Source organism: Anoplophora glabripennis, unplaced genomic scaffold (assembly GCF_000390285.2).
Source record: "Anoplophora glabripennis isolate ALB-LARVAE unplaced genomic scaffold, Agla_2.0 scaffold103, whole genome shotgun sequence".
Taxonomy (NCBI): Eukaryota; Metazoa; Arthropoda; class Insecta; order Coleoptera; family Cerambycidae; genus Anoplophora; species Anoplophora glabripennis.
Window position 1 is genome coordinate 1,174,352 of NW_019416259.1, and position 18,973 is coordinate 1,193,324.

General features: G+C 37.7%; 2 protein-coding genes across 2 annotated transcripts; both read right to left on the minus strand.

Annotated features, from left to right (window-relative positions):
• LOC108903335 lies at positions 1 to 13,579 on the minus strand. Its single transcript, XM_018705473.1, has 14 exons — positions 13,163 to 13,579; positions 13,010 to 13,109; positions 12,626 to 12,931; positions 12,390 to 12,574; positions 12,183 to 12,336; positions 11,669 to 11,723; positions 11,462 to 11,612; positions 11,223 to 11,408; positions 11,017 to 11,162; positions 10,590 to 10,964; positions 4,669 to 7,103; positions 850 to 1,125; positions 694 to 786; positions 1 to 517 (listed from the first exon to the last, which is right to left on the minus strand). Exons 1-14 carry the CDS (start codon positions 13,192 to 13,194, stop codon positions 413 to 415), a joined length of 4,599 nt encoding a protein of 1,532 aa, XP_018560989.1. The 5' UTR covers positions 13,195 to 13,579; the 3' UTR covers positions 1 to 412.
• Positions 13,580 to 14,716: 1,137 nt separating this feature from the next.
• Positions 14,717 to 18,703, minus strand: LOC108903301 (UV excision repair protein RAD23 homolog B). The gene is made up of 6 exons (XM_018705426.2): positions 18,437 to 18,703; positions 18,305 to 18,383; positions 18,097 to 18,244; positions 17,749 to 18,043; positions 17,423 to 17,693; positions 14,717 to 15,288 (listed from the first exon to the last, which is right to left on the minus strand). The coding sequence occupies exons 1-6, from the start codon at positions 18,500 to 18,502 to the stop codon at positions 15,086 to 15,088; spliced, it is 1,062 nt and encodes a 353-aa protein (XP_018560942.1). The 5' UTR covers positions 18,503 to 18,703; the 3' UTR covers positions 14,717 to 15,085.
• Positions 18,704 to 18,973: the final 270 nt, after the last annotated feature.

Here is an 18,973-nt window from a genome sequence, read left to right on the forward strand (position 1 = left end):
GTGAACATTATTTAATTTATTTGTATTTTATCAATACTTTAGACATAATTGCGCTATTTTACATCTTCTTTTATACAGAAACCTAAGGGAACGTAATCATAAACTTGTGGTATTTACATTAAAACAAAAATAAATACAACTTTTTATCACACACACTTAAAAAACTACTACAGCTAAAGATAAAAATACGGTGATCAAAATTCCTATCGAAAAAATGATACGGGAATACTAATCAAAGTCGATCACAAATATAATTTCCTTCGTCGAGAACAAATCGAAAAAATCTACGGACAAAGAGAATCCGACCGGAACCCGATCAATTCCATACAAAAAAAAAAAACAAGAGCCTGTAAAAAACTATTTTGGAATTCAGTCTTCAAAAAAGAAATTCAATTAAACTATTCAGCCTAAACTATTCGTCTTCCTCGTACATTTTCCGTTTCACCGGCCGCTTCTCCGGCAGCGGGCTCTCCAGGTCGTACAGGTGATCCCGATTCTTCATATCGGTGGCGTAAGACTGAAAAATAAAAAAGAAACCCTCAGAACGCTGACGGGCAAACGTTCGACGTTAAAGATGGCCATGACAAGTGAAACAAAACAAAACGTTTTAGCTTGGACTTAAATCAGGGCGGTATACCCGCCACTTCAAGGAACAACAACAAAACAAAACTATAAAAACAAAGAAAAACATACCAATTTTGAAACTATACGCTTTGGAATATACTCGTTTAGAGCGTATATGTATTCTCTGTGTAAGTGACTCGTCGTCTCGTCCTCAAATAATACCTTAAAAATGAAACAACGATAAAGAAATCCAAGGTCCCATCGTACGTTCAAGTTGGTACTTACGGTAAAGACGGGATAATCCACCTTGCCGATGTAATCCGCGTCGTACACCTTGCCGTCGATCCACCGTATCTGAAGTCTCTGCCCGATGATGGGCGTCTGGATCTTCTCCCAGTTCACGATATCGCTAAGTATTATGTCCTTGGAGAAGCTCTGGTCCTCGGGGAAGAAGACGCACATCTGCGACTCCATCTTTACGTCCATCACGATCGCCTTGTAATACCTGCCGTTCTTGTGTTTCGCCCACACTACGTCGCCTTGCGCGATCGGGTTTCCGTTCTGCAACGACAATTAATTTACGTCTAAAAGTGTTAACGTACGTAGGATACGTACAGGGTGTAAATGTAAGTAGGGGGCCCGTTTTTTTAGGTTTTTTTACATATAATTTCTTTTTAATCAAATAAAGGGTCGAGTTATAACTTATTACACTTTTGTCTACGACGTCATAGGGCAGCGCCCGAATTCGGTTGCATGAGGCGGACAAGTCAGAACTTTTGATGTTTGATAATTTATTTCTCTGTGAAATGTGCGGTAACCTATTTTTTTTCTTTCTCTCATCTATTAATTAGTGATTCCAGTAAATGTCTATATTTTTTCGTCACCATTTGCATTTTTTCACCCGTAATTCAATTGTACGGGTGTGCATCATAGCATTTTTCATAAGGACCTATATCAAATATTCAAATTTTTGGTGTTAATTAAAAACAAAAACAAATTGATAAATAATTCGAGAATAATTCACAGAATTTGATTTCACATTGTAAAAATAATACATCTCAATAATACGAAATTGCCTGCATTTTTTCTTAGTACCTGATCCTCCTTAAACGGAAAATAATTTCATAAAAATATACTGCTTTCGTATGACTGCAATATGTTACTTTAAAGTCGCCATATTTTGTTTTATTTCAATACGAATGAAATTATGAAAGAGTGACCGCAAAAATCGCCCGTTTTTTCACAATTCGCAGAGAACTAAAGAAAATAGATAAAAATATGTTTTTGGTCTCAAATTACTCGTCTTAAAAAATTGAGATGAGCATTGATTTAGTTTTTTGAAAATTTTCAAAAATCGCCCCTATTTAGGGGTTGAAAAGACGCCCAAAATGAAGAATTGAACATTACCAATAAATATAAAAACTATTAGCATGTGAATTTTTCTATCGAATGATTCTTGATATAAAAAAAGATTTATTTTCCTGACTCAAATAAGTATGTTGAACTAGAAAACCCACCCTTAAGCACACTCAGGGAGTGGAATCATCCCCAAAAATAGAGAATATCAGAAATAATTGTAAAAATTCAAAAAAAAATATATTAAGATAATTCACATGCTAATAGTTTTTGTATCAATTGGTAATATTCAAATTCTTCATTTTTAGCATTTTTTCAACCCCTAAATAGAGGTAATTTTTTTAATTTTCAAAATACTAAAAGCTGTGCTCATTTCAGTTTTTTTACGTAATAGTATAGTTTTAAGTAATTTGCGACCAAAAATATATTTTTATGTATTTTTTTTAATTCTCTGCGAATTGTGAAAAAACCGGCGAAAATCACAGGTTTTTTGGGGTCACTCTTTGTTTTAAAATAATTATTTTGCCGCTACTATTACAATAAATAGTTAATTGTTTAATGTTTTCTTTATTTACATTATAACTGCTTCACTAGTGACAAAAAAATCAGTCACTAGTGACTGAAATCTGATTTTAGTCACTAAAATCTATAAAACACTTGCAAAACGGCAACTGTTAGACAAAAATATTCACTACAGTGCAACTTCTTTAATCCGAACACCATATTGCCAGGCATTGTTCGTATTATCGATCATTCGGATTATCGAACATACTATAAAGATTTGTACATATGTATATTATGTAAGTACATATACATTTTATTGTAACAATATAAATAGAAATCATTTATAAGATATATAAAACTTATATAAGGTAAAACATAAACGTGTAGTTACATATACATAATGTATTATTTTACGCTTTTCACATTTTTAATTTTTCTTACTTCCAAAAAGACTCCAAAATTGTTACACAAAACACGACACGCAACAGGTTCTTCGGTATCGGCAAACAAATGACTGTCTGTGATCTAGTGTTTTCTTGTCATCGTTCAGATTTGGCCGTTCGGATTAACGTGTGATCGGATTAACGTGTGATCGGATTAACGTGTGTTCGGATTAAAGAGGTTGCACTGCGTTTAGATTAAAAAAAAAAATTTAAAATCATTTTCAAATTTTCAATAAAAACTATCCGTTACTACTTTTTTAAAGCACTGTGTTTAGTATGTGAGTTTTGGTATCAATGACATCCGAAGTCAGTTGAACATAAACATAAAATCATAATATCAATATAATTTAATGAGTTTCATAGTCGTCCCAAAAAAGTTTTCTGCTAAAGGTAAGTAAAAAATAACAATAATTTGTATGTAATGTGTAGAAAATTTCGATTATATTTTAATCGGACATTTTGGTTGACATATCAAAAATTTTCATTAAAATATATTACTACTCGGAAAGAACCTACGGGTACGGTTAAAGTCGGTACTTTATTTTCTTTTTACAAATTATAAAATGTCTGTCAAATTACGTCTCTCTTACGTCTCATGTCGATATTTTTAAATTTTTGTCTTCGCTTCCCCTTTACGCAATGATTTATAACACATTGTTCAATAACACGAAAAATTGTGGACACTGAAACTTTAGTTAATAGCTTTGTTCACGGAGCCATTCAAATTAGTTCGGGATCAATCAGAAGCGGTCGTCCAGCTACTTTCTGTGCCATTTCCCACAAGCATAGCATAAAAGTAGCTAAACGAGTGCTTCCGACTGATCCCGGACTAGTTTGAACGGCTCCGCGAACAAAGCTAATATGTGAACTCTATTTATAATTTCATTATCAGATTTTTCATTTTCTTCCTTTTTTAAACAATCGTAAATATGTAAAATGATATGCTGACATTGAACATGTAAATCTTTATTTTTAAATTCTAAATCTGTTTCATTAACAACCGATTCTACTAATTCAATATTATCTGGCGGTATTTCGATTTGTTCCGTTCCAAAAGGTCTCCAAAGTGCCATGTTGTAATAAAATATCCCTCTTATTCTCCCTTTTGCAATTGTCATATGAATGATTAATAGAAGGTGCCTATAATAAATTAAAATTACCTGAATCACACCAAATTCCGCATTGCTGCACTGCACTGCTGGGCAATTTGTTAACAAATGAAATTTATGGCCCAGTCGCCCAGTGCGGCTGTGTTTGTGTCGCGTTTGTCCGCGCGCTCATTCTTCAACTAGGCGACCAGAAAAATGGGAACAAGTTTTTCAAATATTTCAATAGTTTTTAGTCAAGTCAATTCCCGATACAAAATATTAGTTTTTACGGGAATCGAAATAGAATTTGAATAGTGCGATATTACGTCTTAAGTTTAATTTTGTAGTAAAATTTAAAGAAGTATGTATTTAGTGAAGGGTATAACCTTACAGTCATTTATTTTAGTGTTTAGTGACAGTCTGGTGTGTTTGTCTCATCGTTAAATTTCTGTCACATGAAAAAATATGAGTCGACAAAAAAAGATGAGATTTGACAACTTTGCATGCTGCGTGCTCATTGTTGTTTGAGGCTGACTGGTCTGTTCAGAGACGGTGTATGAAATTTACGAAGAAAAGGTTAGAAAAAAATTTCACGGAATTTGAAAAAAAAAAAAAACAAATACGTAGCATCTAAAGGTCAAAAAATGTAGTCACCGTTATAAGTATGACCCCCGTTACACTTAAGAGTTCTTTTATTTATTTACGTTACTTACCGCTTTGTTGGGTGTTCTCTTTTGGTCCTTGGAACTGCCGTCCCTGATATTCTCTTCCTTCGGGACGTCAGAAGCGGGATGGGTCTGGGCTATGGGAATAGAACTGACATTGAATAGGGTAAGGCCGGATTTGAGGTATTCCTGGAAGTCGCGACTGAAACGGCTCAAGACGTCCGGTACCTCTACGCAACAATCCAGGGGAGTCAGGCTGGCCTTCTTGTAGGCCAGGTATTTGCTCAGGGGCGCGTCGGGATCGCAGGGTTGGGGACCCCTTTTGGGTTTGAAATTGAAGCGGTCCTTGAAATTGTTGATTATGCTCTTAATGGCGGTGAACTTGTGCTGGACGTTTTTGTTGGGACGGCCCTTTTTCCTGACCCCCAGGATTATTTCGGACAGGTACGGTCGGATCCGCGCGCGGCTCTCCGACTTTTTGGCCGGTTTTCGACCTTTTTTACCTTTCTGACACGTTTCCGGGGCTTTGCTCCTGAAACCCGGTTTCTTGAGGTGCTTCGGCTTCCTCCCCCTCCTGCCGGCCGGTCGTTTCAAGCCCGGCTCCTTCAGGTTGTTGTCGACGTTCTCCTTCTCATCTGCAACACATCGATTAAAATTTTCAGAGGAGTTTGATTCTTCTTTAATATCGACGGTACTTTTTCGGATTTCTTGGAAACACCTTTCGAATTTCGTCTCTGGTTGCACCACGTTAAACTTTCGATCGTCCTCGTCCGAAGAAGTGTCCGAGAGATCCGTACCATCCGGGGAGTAGCAGGACGTTTCCTCGGAGCTCAACTGCAATTTGCAGTCTTCCGTGTCGGAATCGGACTCGCTGTCGCTCGAACTGGACGAGGAGGAAGACGAGCTGTCTTTTTTGTATTCCCTCTCCTCTCTTTCTGTCCTGTTTTGGAACTCTTGGTTTCTCAAGGCGGTGATGGCCTCGTTTACGTCCTCTGGAATAGACTCCACCACGACTTTTCTGTCGGGGTCGTCTTCGAGCTTTATCGGAGCCTGCGTCATGGGATAGAACCTGTCGTTATTGATGTATGTAGTCTCCGGACACTGATTCACAGTGTAATATTTGTGATTGTTCCAGATCAAGTTGGGTTTGTGCTGTTTAACGGGCATAGCCGACGTAATGTTCTGTGGATCGGTCACACACTGTTCGATCTTCTCCAACCCGTTAGCGGGCTCAAGGGTTTTAATGCTGTACACGTTCAACAGTCCCTGATCCGCGACCACTGGTGCGGGATTCGCTATGGGAACGGTTGCAGTCGCCGTCGAGGGCTGCCCCACGGCACTCGTAGAGGAAACGTGCGGTGCCACCCCCTGCCGAATAAGGGGCGAATGAGGGTCCAACATCGGCATTTGTTCGTGCTCTATGTGCGGGTCTTTGGGTTCTGGAATGCTCAGCTGCGGCATTTGCTTCGTTACGCTGACGCTGTCGGGACTTCTCTCGACGTTCGTGATGGTGTGCATGCTGTCGAACGCTGCCGCGAACGGTGCGCTGAACTGCGGCTGCTTGCCGGGGTACACTTTGACGTCTTTCGGAGGCGTCTGCGAGAAGTTCGGGGAAAACCTGGGTTCCCTCAGAATCGGGTGTGACAATTTGACGTTTCTGGGTGGGGCGGATGAAATTACGTTACCATGCATCTCACCCCCGTCTCTTGACGGGAACGTTACGCCCTTCGACATATTCGCTGCCCCCTGCGGGCTGGTCGACGTTATTTTAACGTCTTTGGGGAGACTCGCCGTGAAAGCGTTTGGTAAAGAGGAAATATTTCCTTTAGCGTACGGTGATGCTGTGGTATTGACCGTCGGGGCATTATTTGGAGTCGTGGGTTTATTTTTAATATCTGCGGAGACGGTCGACGTTGGTTTCGACAAGTCCGTCGGAGTTGTGGCGGTTCTAGGTGGAACGGAGATGACTTCCACCCTTGGAAGCGGTTTGATGGGGTTCACGCTCTTGCCTTTCGGCTTCACGTCCTTCTTTGTGGGGTCCTCTTTCAGCTGACTGGACAAGAAGCTCAGGAAAGCGTTCTCGTACAAGCTCGGACCCTTTTTCGCGGCAGAAGTTGTAACGGGCGGAGGTTCTTTGGGTTTGCTTATTATCGGATTGGCCTCCAGCACGGTTATGATGCCCTTGGAGGTTTTTATCGTCTGCACCTTACTCTTCAGGAGCTTCTTGGTCTCTTTGGGTCTCCTGAACAGCTTCAGGTCGGACGTGGTGGACTTAGGGAGGAAGGAAGGACTAGGCTGGTCGGACAATATATCGAAACCGGTGGACTGATTGGCGGGGGAAGACTCGAGCAGGGACTGCTCGTGCTCCTCGGCGGCAGCCCTGATGATGCTGTCGATCTCCTCTTTGACCTCGGGATTGGATTTTTCCGTCTTGATCGAGTCCGAGTCGGACACCGAGGAGGCGTTCGAGCTGTGATGCTTGCCTGCCAGTTCAAGTTATCGTATTACACAGTGCATTCAATAATTTAATAATCTCGTTACACCGGCGGGCTTCTGTTAATATGTACAAGCGGGTTGTTAGCTATTTAATAGGGGGTACGCTGTAAAGCATCAAGGGTCTTCGCTGCGGGAGATCGTAAACATATTAAGCTCAAAAATCTTTATTATCATTTTTTAAAAGTTAAATACTAAAATTTAGTGCCGCAAATACGGGTAAAGAATGTATTTTTTCAAATATATTTTATTGTGAGGATAATAAAGATTTTCTTAAAAAAAAAGCGTGTTTAAAAGCACATACAGGGTGCCCGGAAACTACGTACAAAAAATTAAAGGGGACATTTTAAAAAAATCACCGAAAAACAGCAAATATACTAATGCAAAAAATTAAAGGGTCAAAAGAATTTCCGAAATTTTTACCTGATTTTCGACACTGTATTTAGGTGAAAAATGGTCGTATCAGGAATTAAAATTTTTTCATCCTTTGCACAAATTTTAAAAAACGGGGAAATAACAGGGTAATATAATATGGTGGAAATATTCATGAAATGACTAACGTCAAGCATAAAAAAATTAAAGGGTCACAATTTTTGAGCTTAAGCACTATAATCATTATTAAAATGGGAAAACAAAATTTTGAGATTTTTTTCACATTTTTACCACAATAATTGAATTAAAATTGATGAAAAAAGAAACATTTTGCAAATTTTTTTCAGAAAAGAAAGTATGTAGTTTTGAAAAAACTTTTTTAAATCAATAGACTGCACAAAAATTAATTCAAAATTTGTCTCAAAAAACGGTACGAATCGAAATCGAAATCTAGTTTGGGTCAACTTTAATTTTAATTTATTTAAAAGTTGATGAACAGAAGCATAGAACGAAAAAGCCGAATCATGCTGGAAAAAATTGAATTTTGTTTTCTTCAATGTCTGGAAAACTTTCCAAAAAGAAAAAAACTTAAAAAAATTGCAAAAATTTATCAATTTTTTTTTCCATCAATTTAAACGTTATTTACGGTAAAAACGTGAGAAAACCTCAAAAAAATTGTTTTTCCAATTTTAATCATGATTATGAAGGGTTTACCCAAAAAACGTGACCCTTTAATTTTTTTCAAAAGTTTGAAACAAAGAAACGGTTCGCTAGATCGCAATGAAACTTCACACGGTTCTTCTGGGAATATCAAAATGTAAAAATCATGCTTAACACTAGTCATTTTGTGAATATTTCTAATTTAGCCGTCAATTTTCTAAAAAACCATAAATTACCCTTTTTTCCTGTTTTTTAAAATCCCTGTAAAAGATCAAAAAAATTTCTTTCCGAAAAGTTGCAGCAGCACGTTATAGGAAATTTATTCCAGTTTTCGAAACTGCCCTTCAATTCTCTGTACGGACATTTGTCGCCGAGATATCGATGATTGAAGACAAAAGGATAACTTTCCATTAAAAGTCCGACATTTCGATGAATAATGGTCGTATTGAAATTAAAAAAAAAGGAAATTGAAGTTCAATAAACAAGCTATCTGGTCCATGCAATGGCTTAGCTGAAAAAATTATTTCCAAGTCCGTGGACATTGAAAAAAAAAATTGCAAAAATTTTTTGTCGTGCTATTTCTTAGAATTGCATGATAACCGTCATTCCTAAAAAATTTCGATTAAAAGATCTAAAAACTAGAATCTTAAGAGTTTCAAATTCTCGATACAACTATTTTTCACCCAAATAGTCTTGTCAAAAATCACGTAAAAATTTCGGAAATGCTTTTGACCCTTTAATTTTTTGCATTTAAGCTTTACATTTCTTTTAACTATAAAAAACTTTTATTAACATTTTGAGGAATTTTTTAAAATACAACTAATTTTACGTAATTTCCTAAAAATTGTTTGGTCTGCCTTGTATATTGTTTGATTTGGAGCCATTCTGAATGCACCTAGAATAGTTACCGAACATGCACCAACTTTCGGCCGGCGTTCAAAATTTTTTACACTTACCGTCACGCTCTACATAGTGTGCCATTTAACGTTCCCGCTGAAAATATCTCCGAAATGAAGAAATTTATTTTAGTTCCGGAAACAGGGGTTGTTAGTTCCCTGGAATAGCTTCAAATTGCAATTATAATTTTTAGTCCAAATCTTTCTGTATAGATGGCGTGGCGATGCTAACAAATTGTTTGATTCCTGGAACGTGGAAATCCATCTCAAAGATCGTTAAATTTTGAGTAATTTTTGTAATATAAAGTTATTCCCTATATTTACTTGTTTTCAAGACATGTGGACTTCAATATGCAATGGAAAATCTATTATTTTATCTAAATCACACCGAGACAAAATATTCTTTTAAAATATTGTTATAATGACTTTATTCACACCACATACTAATTAACAAACAATAGATTATAAAAAAAAAACAAATGATCAACTAGTATAGTTAAATTGAAAGACGCAAACTGACAAAACTGTAATTATTGGAAAACTAATATGTGTCATCTGTCATACATGTTTTATTTTAAACAAATGACATGAGCCACCTATGACTACATTTTTTAATAACATTTGATAAAATACGGTTCGTCTCTGCCCCTTACAAGATTTACCATTGTACAATTTTTTTTTCTGTAGCTGATCATCATATAATTTATTGTTTGTTTGTTAGTATGTGGTGTGAATAAAGCCATTATAACAATATTTTAAAAGAGTATTTTGCCTGGGCGTGATTTAGATAAAATAATAGATCTTCCTTTTACATAATACATTGCGTATTGAAGTCGATAATCTCGAAAACAAGTAAAAGTAGGGAAAAACTTTATATTACGAAAATTACTCAAAATTTAACGATCTTTCGGACGGACTGCATTTCCATGTTCCAGAGATCAAAAAATTTGTTAATATCGCCACGCCATCTATACAAAAAGATTTGAACTAGCAGTTCTAAGTACAATTTGAAGCTATTCGAGGGACATAACAACCCAGTTTCCGGAAATAAAATAAATTTCTTCATTTCAGAGATATTGGAAGCGGGAGTGTTAAATGGCACACCCTGTATACATGCAACACTCGGAGAACACGGAATAAATAAAACCATCGCCGTATACAGATTAATATGAAGTTAAAAATTATATTTCTACCATGGAATGGAATATACAGGGTATAAATTTTAATCTTCGCCTCAATATTATCAAAAATCTGCAACTGAGACATTTGAACTACTCCACCAGATTTTTAACAACCCGCTAAAATTATGTATTATAATTTATAGGGTAATTTTTTTTTTTTCAACCAGCAATTATTTAAAGAGTAGAATCACCCCCTAAATTTTTCGTTCACAGTTTCCAAACACCGTCGATAATAATAACAATAAAAAAAAAACTAAAAACAAGTCAGATATACACAAATTTTCAAAGCGTGAACAAGTTAGTTTGAAGGAAGAACAAACAAAGCAAACAACCAGAAAAAATACCAAGCGTTCGGAATACAACTTACGTTTCTTATGCTTCTTGTGCTCGTGGTCCTTGTCCTTGTGCTTGTGCTTCTTCTTGTGGCTGAGCAGCATGCTCGTCTCCTGCGCCACCAACGACTTGACCAGCTCGGCCGTGTCGAGGTTCTGCTTGTCCAGCTCGATCGGAGCCACGATCTTCCCGCAAACCTTCTTGCTCTTACTGTCGCAGGTGGTGTACAGCCCCGTCAGGTCGTCCGTGCCGCTATCCTCCTTCCTCGACTTGTTCCGGTCGTCGTCACGCTTCTTCCTCTCCTTCCGCGGCTTGTTGGGATCCCGCGGCCCCCTCTTCTTCTTCTGGAAGTACTTACGGCTCTTCTTCACGTTGTATCCGGCGTCGCATATCATCGCGTCTTCCGCCTCTGAAATTCCACAGTTTTAACGGAGTTTTCGACGTAACGGACGGCGTCTTACCTATTTCGCCGGCCTTGAGCCAGATGTCCTCCAGGACTTCCAGCTGCTGCTCGTCGGGGGGCAGATCCTCCGCCCCGTACGCCATGTTGTCCTCCTCCATGAGTTCCAGTTGCAGGGCGGCGGGGAACTCGGACATCGAAAAGCTCCTGATGCAAAATTAAGTCAAAATCAAATAAAAAAAAACGTGAAGACGTCCGAACACTTACTGGCTGTACGCCGCCATGCGGCCCCTCCTCGAGGCCTTCTTGGGCGCCTCCAGGAAGCTCTGCGGCAACGTGGGGTTGTTCTTGTTGCAGAGAATGTCCTGGGGCAGAGGGAGGGGCGCCGCAACCTTGCGATCGGGCTCCTCCGGGTGCGGACCGATATCCTCACCCTTCAGCCACATCTCGTACCTGAAATACTACGATATAGAAAAAGTTTCACTCGCTTCCGGAGGGTCCTTCACCTGTCGGGCTGAAACCGCTTCACAAACGTATCCATGGATATCTTCACCATGTCTTTGCTGCAGGTGCACTGGGATGCCCTCTTGCCGTATTCTATCCAACGCTCCTGGGCAAAGTTGGTGGATTCGGCGCAGTTGAAGCCGTGATTGAAACCTGTCGGGGGGAAAACGTGTCACAAACGGGAGAAAAGTGATTGAAAGTGTACGTACCTGCGTGGTAGCCATATGGAAACGTTATCATTATCTCGCCCGCTTCCTGCGTTATCTAAAAAAAGACACCGATAAGGCACGTCTAAAATATCTCTTTATTTATGATCGTTAATAGTAGATACGTCTCAAACTGTATCGTGTTATATTAATAGGGAAAAAATAACCTCCGTATAATGGTTGATTGGGAAAATTTAGGAAATTATTCTATTTATGAAAATATTGAAAAGAAAATTGACGTCACAGGTTTTTTTTCTATATTTCCCAGGCGGGAAGTTTTAATTCGAACACCCTGTATATTTTGTGCATTATTTTCGGCCAAAACAGAGATTTCAATGTCTTGTAATATTTACAAAGAATAATATATCAATGAGTATTGTTCGTTGACTTTATCTTATCACGACATTTAATGGATTATTTAATAACTGTAAATTATGAAGAACGGCACAAACATTAGTCACAACGTTACAAAACAAATAAAATCGTAACACCCTGAAAAAAAAGCAAGAAAACCTACCTTGTTGTACGGTATAGAATACTGTTTCAGGATCTGCGGCGAAATGAGGGTCATCTTGTGCCTCAAAAACGCCTGGCAAGTTTTATAAGAACCCGGAAAGAAACCGTTCGCCAGCCTCTCCAATCTCCTTCCGTGTTCCGGAGGAATCGAATACCTACAAAAAGAATTAATGCACACCCACAAATCGTTTAAAAAACTCGCACTTACCAAGTCTTGGGCGCACCGAAGTGCAAGTAGTTTATCGAGTAGAGATCCATGTCCTCGGTATGCCAAGCGAAAGTGGTTTTCCACATCCCGAAATACAAATAAGCCGTGTTCACACCCTCGATGGATATTCCGTAATCTTCGTTCACAAAGTCCAAGATGGTTCCCAGCCGGTTGATGTTCCACTCCTAAAAATCGTGCGTCGTGAAAACACCTAATTTACTACAACGACTACTCACATTAACGTCATTGTCTGTTAAACTTCCCGAAACGTCGGCTCCGTAAATAGGAGCGACGTAAGTGATATTCTTCCAATATTTTCTCTCCAAATCCTCGTAATCAAAGTGTCTAGGCGTGGCATACCTTTCCGAATTGGCTAGATCGCGGTACTGCTTCACCGTCATCGACTTCTTTTGGATGTTGATCTGTTGGTACAAGCCCTGTTTGCCGGTGACGACTTGACAGATCGGGGCGGGGATCGAGATGTCGAGGTTTTGTACGTCGTAGCCAGATTTTCGGGGAACCCACTCAGGAGGCGGTATAACCTGCGTAATACACAAAAATGTATCGAGGGGGACATAAAGGGTGACCGTGATCGTTTGTTTCAAATATATGTAAATTACCTTTGCCAAACCGGCTTTGTGTGCTCCTTTCGACTCCATGTGCTTTACGTAGTTGGAGAAATCCTTGAATTCCTCCCATGTCGGTCGGAAAACCATGATTCTGCAGCAAAACATTGTAAATTTCACGATGTTTCATAATGGTAAATAACTTACTTTGGGATCCTGGGAACGTTCGCCTCCGCCATTTTGATAGAAGTCTAGTAAAAATACGTCCTAAATCACAACTATTCAGCGGTGAAACGTGAACCGGACCACTCTTTATTCAGTTTTTACATGTTTCTTTAAATTACTACTTTATTAAATTTGTTGATCGTCAAATTTTTCAGGCGGCCATGATTGACACACTAAACCTCACGTATGCAAAACAAACATTGCCGTTAAATATCACTGATTTTACCATTCGGAAAACCCCTTAAAACTAACCATTCACTTCACTATGCACGGACGCGTACGTGGATGAAAATTTTCATTTGATTTTACCATATTTTTAGTGAGAAATTATAAACAACCCGTCCGCACTTCCCGTTGCATTTACCAACGCTAGTACGCGCACGCGCCGCAACTCCGAATCTTCCAAGTTCCAAGTCAAGTCAGAGTTGGTCGAAGGGTCAAAATTCCTAAACTAAAGCAGGCCGCACACGTTACCTGTCCTAAAGTAAATACTACACGCGGCGTAAGTAAACAGAGATTATGACAACAAATGTTATACTAATCCGGCTCTAAACAATCGTGATGTTTGGATTTTTTTTTACTTTACGTTAAAATCTCAACATTTATAAATATTTTTAGGCGTGGATGATTTATTGTTACCTTCAGCTCATGTTTTTTCATTTATTTCAAGATGATCGCCATAACGAACTAATGTTTTGCATAGCTATTTTTTTGTACTTGATTTTATTAAAAATAAGAGCAGTAGAAATCAAATTCTCAATAAAAGTTCCAAAGTTTCAAGGATTGACAACTGTTTTGGCAATTAAAGCGCTACCTATGTGCCAGTGTTGGTGGTAACATTTACAGCGCAAAATTGAAGCTCTGTGGCGGTTTACAAAACTAAAATGTGTTTCTCCTTCCTAAAGAAAGCAGCGGAAGCAGTTTTTTTAGGACACCATATATATACAATAGTATGAAACATTTAATTATATTTATTTTCCACGCCACATCCATTGTTTCGGAAATATGTCAAAATTGTATATAATTATTTGGAAACTATTGTGTCATTGGAAGTTTTGATCAAAGCAGAAATTTTTGGTATTTTATTCTTCCATGGTGCGGAATTAGTTTTATTAATTCGTGCTCAACTGAAATTGTTCTAATTCTTCGTTGTAGTCCTTTGCGATACTTATTTTTCACTTTTATGTAGTTTGGAATAGATTCTCTCGGGTTATGTTAGGTTAGGAAAGGTTAAGTGAGGTTATGATAGATTAAATTAGGATAAGTAGGTGATTTTTTAATTTTTATATTACAAATTCTTATTTGTCTTTATATTTTTACTTTTACAACGAACTTCTGTTTTGTTTTTATATTTTTTCAATTGAAAAACTAACGAGCATTTTATCACAACTACACTAATTTTTTTTTTTGGAAAATGTGTCAAAGTGAGAAAAAACATTTTATTAGCTTGTAGCCTGCAATTGCCAAGTTCCTTCTTCAAATGCTTCCAAACCTACCGTGATCTGCCCGCACACAGGTGACAAAAAACAAATGAAAAACATTGCACTGTTTAAATATATTTCCTAGAATTTACTATAACATCATAGTAGCCAGGAAAGGAACAGAAGAACGATTAAAATTAATTAAATAACTGCATTAGTGGCATTATAAAAGTCGCTACGTTATATTACATGAATAAGTTTCAAGCGGAATTTTCTATTTAATTTTATTTGGAGCCTATATACAGCAAGTTACAGTACAATACAACCTCAAACTCAGGGCTTTAATTGAATATTACAATAGAAAAAAAAAAAATTGGATTAAAGAGACCAACCACCCGCCGTCGAATCTAAATCGACGCCGAACGGACCTCGGGATCGGGTGGGAAGCTTTAAAAAATCAAATTAAAAAAATTTTTAAGCGTAATTATTCGTCGAAATTTTGAGATAGTAGGAAATTTGCTGCGAGGTTCTCGTTCTTCTCGCAGGCGAAGTACGCCTGCACCACCAAGTGCTCTGGGAAACCCAGCGCTTTGAGTCTCTCGATAGCGTCTTTGTCCTGGGGTGTTACTTGGATCATGCCTTGCGGCGCGCCCCCGGAGGCCGCCTGGGACCCGAGCGAGGCCCCACCTGAAAGAAACGGTTTAAATGGAGTGTAACGTGACGAAATTAGCCAGCGATATTTTACCAGCGCAGTCTAAGACAAAAGTAAAGAAGACGTTTATATAAACATGTCGTAACCCCTTTCACAGGGTTACAACCCCCTAAAGGGGAGCCATTGAAGATTGTTTTTCTATAAACGTAACTTTTGAATCACAAGCGAGGGTGGGACATAACCTACAAAGTATATGTCATGTCTTAAATGTCATTGCTAGTGCAATGCCTACTGGTACAAAGTGTTACTTTGTACCTACCCGCAAGAGACCTACTAATCTGAATATGATAAATTTATAGGTTATATCTTAACGACACTCAAAACGTTCAGTAGATAAAAATACAAATAATTAAGTCATGTCAGTTATCGCACCTACAGCATCCCGATAAAAACTAATATAAAACCAGTATATGTCTGGTGGTTATGGCTGACGAATTAGTTATTTAACAGATACTGAGGTCAATGCTGTAGAGAGTTGCTTCACACAATATTACTTAAAAGGTTTCTGGATTATAGTCAAATCATTATATTAAAATGTTGATTGACTTAAAAATGTTTCATGCCAGAAATATGTTTGTTCTAGACTGTAAGCCAATTTAATTAATGGAAAGTCTTGAAAATGCAGAAAATTGACTAAAAAAGAGCATTTAATGTCATTATGAAGAAACATTAGAAAAATCTGAAAGATCTATGATAAATGAATTACACAAAAATAAATAGTCTGTTGATGGCTTCAAGCGATGAAACATTTAATCAAATTCACAATTAGATGCCTCACTATCTCCAAATGCGGAACAACTGACGACTTTCGCTTCGTCACTGCACTATCTCCCTTCACATGCATTGTAGGTTGCCAACAATTCATATATTTGTATTACATGAATATTACAGTGGCGGTGTACGTAAGTATTAAAGTGTGTTTAAAAAAAACTAATTATAACTCAACTATTGGATTAAAAAAAAAAGAATTATACTAATATGAATTTTTTATTATTTTTTTTAATTAAATTTAACCACATTAAACTCTTGTCTACTCTGTCACTGGGCAACTCCAAGACTAAAAACAATTTCGTAAAAACTTTGGGACATGTTATTTTGAAGGTACTATATTTCTTTATCAAGCGAAGGAAACGGCAATAATTACAATCATTTTCAAGCGTCCTTAAAGAACAATATTTTTTTAAAGTAAAACTAATTTGTTTTGTAAAATAATTATTTTCGATGTTTTATAAAATCCGATTTAAAATATTTTCCACCAATTCAAGTTTTTAATAAAAGGTGTGTTACAATTTGTTTAAAGCACTGTGTTTAGTTTGCGAATCACAGTGTTGATGACCTCCGACACTGACCTACTCTAGGTGAACTACATAATACTAATCCATCTGATGAGATATGACAACAGGGTGCTAGGCGGGCAAAAAACAAGCTGCTATATTTTTTATAGTAAAATTTAAAGTGGTATTTCGTGAAGAGTCTTTTGTAGCGTAATAAACTTGTAGTTATTTATTTCAGTGTTTAGTAAATGTGTTTGTGTATCTTCATTGTAAAATTTCTGTATGTGAATCGAGAAAGGTGAAATTTGACAACAATGCACGCCGTAGCTCCAAATTTAGTAAATTTTTGCAGTTATACTTGCCTGTCTACTGCCTGGGTGTGAAAATTACGAAAAAAAAAAATGTAAAATAAATAAATTTTCACGATTTTTGTATCATATAAACTGACAATCGATTATTGTGAAAGCATATACTGTGTGTTTGTAAATTCTGTTTAATATGTTTATATAAAAGGTTTAAAAAAAAACAATTTTTACAATTTTTTTTTCAAATAAAGCGACTGTCAATTGTTTTGAAACATATACTGCGTGTTTGAAAATTCCGTCTCATATATTTCCAGCAAGTAACACATTTTTCAAATTAATTTTTTTCCACGATCCGAGAAGCCTTTGAAGAAAATTTTGGAATTATTTTTTAATCACTTGATTCACAACATAAAAAGTTACCGTTTCTCGCCAGCATCCACAAAAACACTATTTTATGTCCAATCGCATAACGCGCAGGTAAAATACCGCAGGCTAATTTTCGGATGTTTTTTGTAAACTAAAAAACTTACCTGACGGGACGGTACTGGCTGCGGGATTGGGATTGCCGGACGACGGTTCGTTGAGCATCCTCACGAACGACTCCTGGTTTTGCGAAATCAACTGCAACAAAGCGGGATTCGTCTGACCGATCTGCTGCAATACAGCGTTTAAGAGCTGGGGGTTCTGCTGGATGACCTGCCGCATCTGCTGGAACTGCGGCTGGTTCCTCAAGAAGGCCAGAGGATCGTCCGCGTCGGACTGTCTCTCGTCCACGCCAGACATGTCGGCCGATTCGTTTACCTACAAAAAAATTCCTCGATATTTTCAACTTTATTCAAAAGAGACGATTACTCACAGCATCCTGCACATCCACTATGGGTATCCCGTTGATGAGATACTCCACGGCTCTGTCGGGGTTGTTAAAACTCGCCCTTAAGGCTAACTCGACCTGGGCCCTTGCGTAGCCCATGTCCATTATGTTTCTCACCATGTTCTCGTAGTCCTCGCCCATTAAGAGGGCAGACTCGGCAGCACTGCTGATTGTGGATGGTACGTCGGCAAGTGCTGACTCTGCGGGCGGCGTCGGCGTTGTCTCCTCTGTAGGAGCAGGGGTGGGGGCTGGTTGAGGGGTTGCCGGGGTAGGAGTTGTGCTGTAAAATGACTGGTGAAATAGTCGTTGATATGCAAGAGTACAGTTTCTAACCTTGTTGTCATTGTGGTTGTCACAGCTGCATTGCCGTCGCCACTTTCCGTTTTCTCCGGCTGTTTGGGTTTCGTGACCATAACGACGATGAATTTTTTCTCATCGATGTTGTACTCCGAGAGAGCTGTCTCATCTGTAAGTATTTTACCTACAAGAGAACCAGTGATTCATCATGACAATACAAAAAAAAAGTAGATAAAAAATTAACCTGCATAAATCAGTCTCTGGTTATCTGAGGGGTAGTCTTTACCCTTCTCGCTCTCTATTTTCTGTTTTAGTTCCCTGACCTGCAATAACCACTGTTGAAGATAATGCGTTCTGTTTTAAAAAAACTACTCACCGTTTTTGTCGGTTCTATATCAATTACAAAAGTTTGTTGTTGTAGATTCTTAAGGGTGATCTTCATTTTGGTTCTTTAAAATTAATAAAACAGTCAAAACAAGTAAATAACACTTTCTTCTATGTTTATTTTGCGCACTTTTCGTTATTTTTGGCTAAATATTTCGCGTAGATGATATAGCACAACTGATTAATTTGGCGGCCATATTACTTTAACAGGGCTACCAACTTTTGAAAATTAAACATTTTACAGCAGTCCATAGTATAGCGAAATCTAGGCACAAATATTTATTTTTAATAATCGGCTTCGAATTTATTTTTAAACCAAATCATGTATTTTATTTAATTGTAATTCCCATTGAACGCACCACAATTTTTATGGGATATCCTCATCAGTAATGCAACCTCTAACTGCGACGAGCAAAATACATATTTAATTAGGTATAAAGTACCTACATAATGACCTATTGCATCATTACAGAAACTATTTTAGTGATGTAACGTAATAAATAAATTCGGTCAGCTCTTTAAAATGACA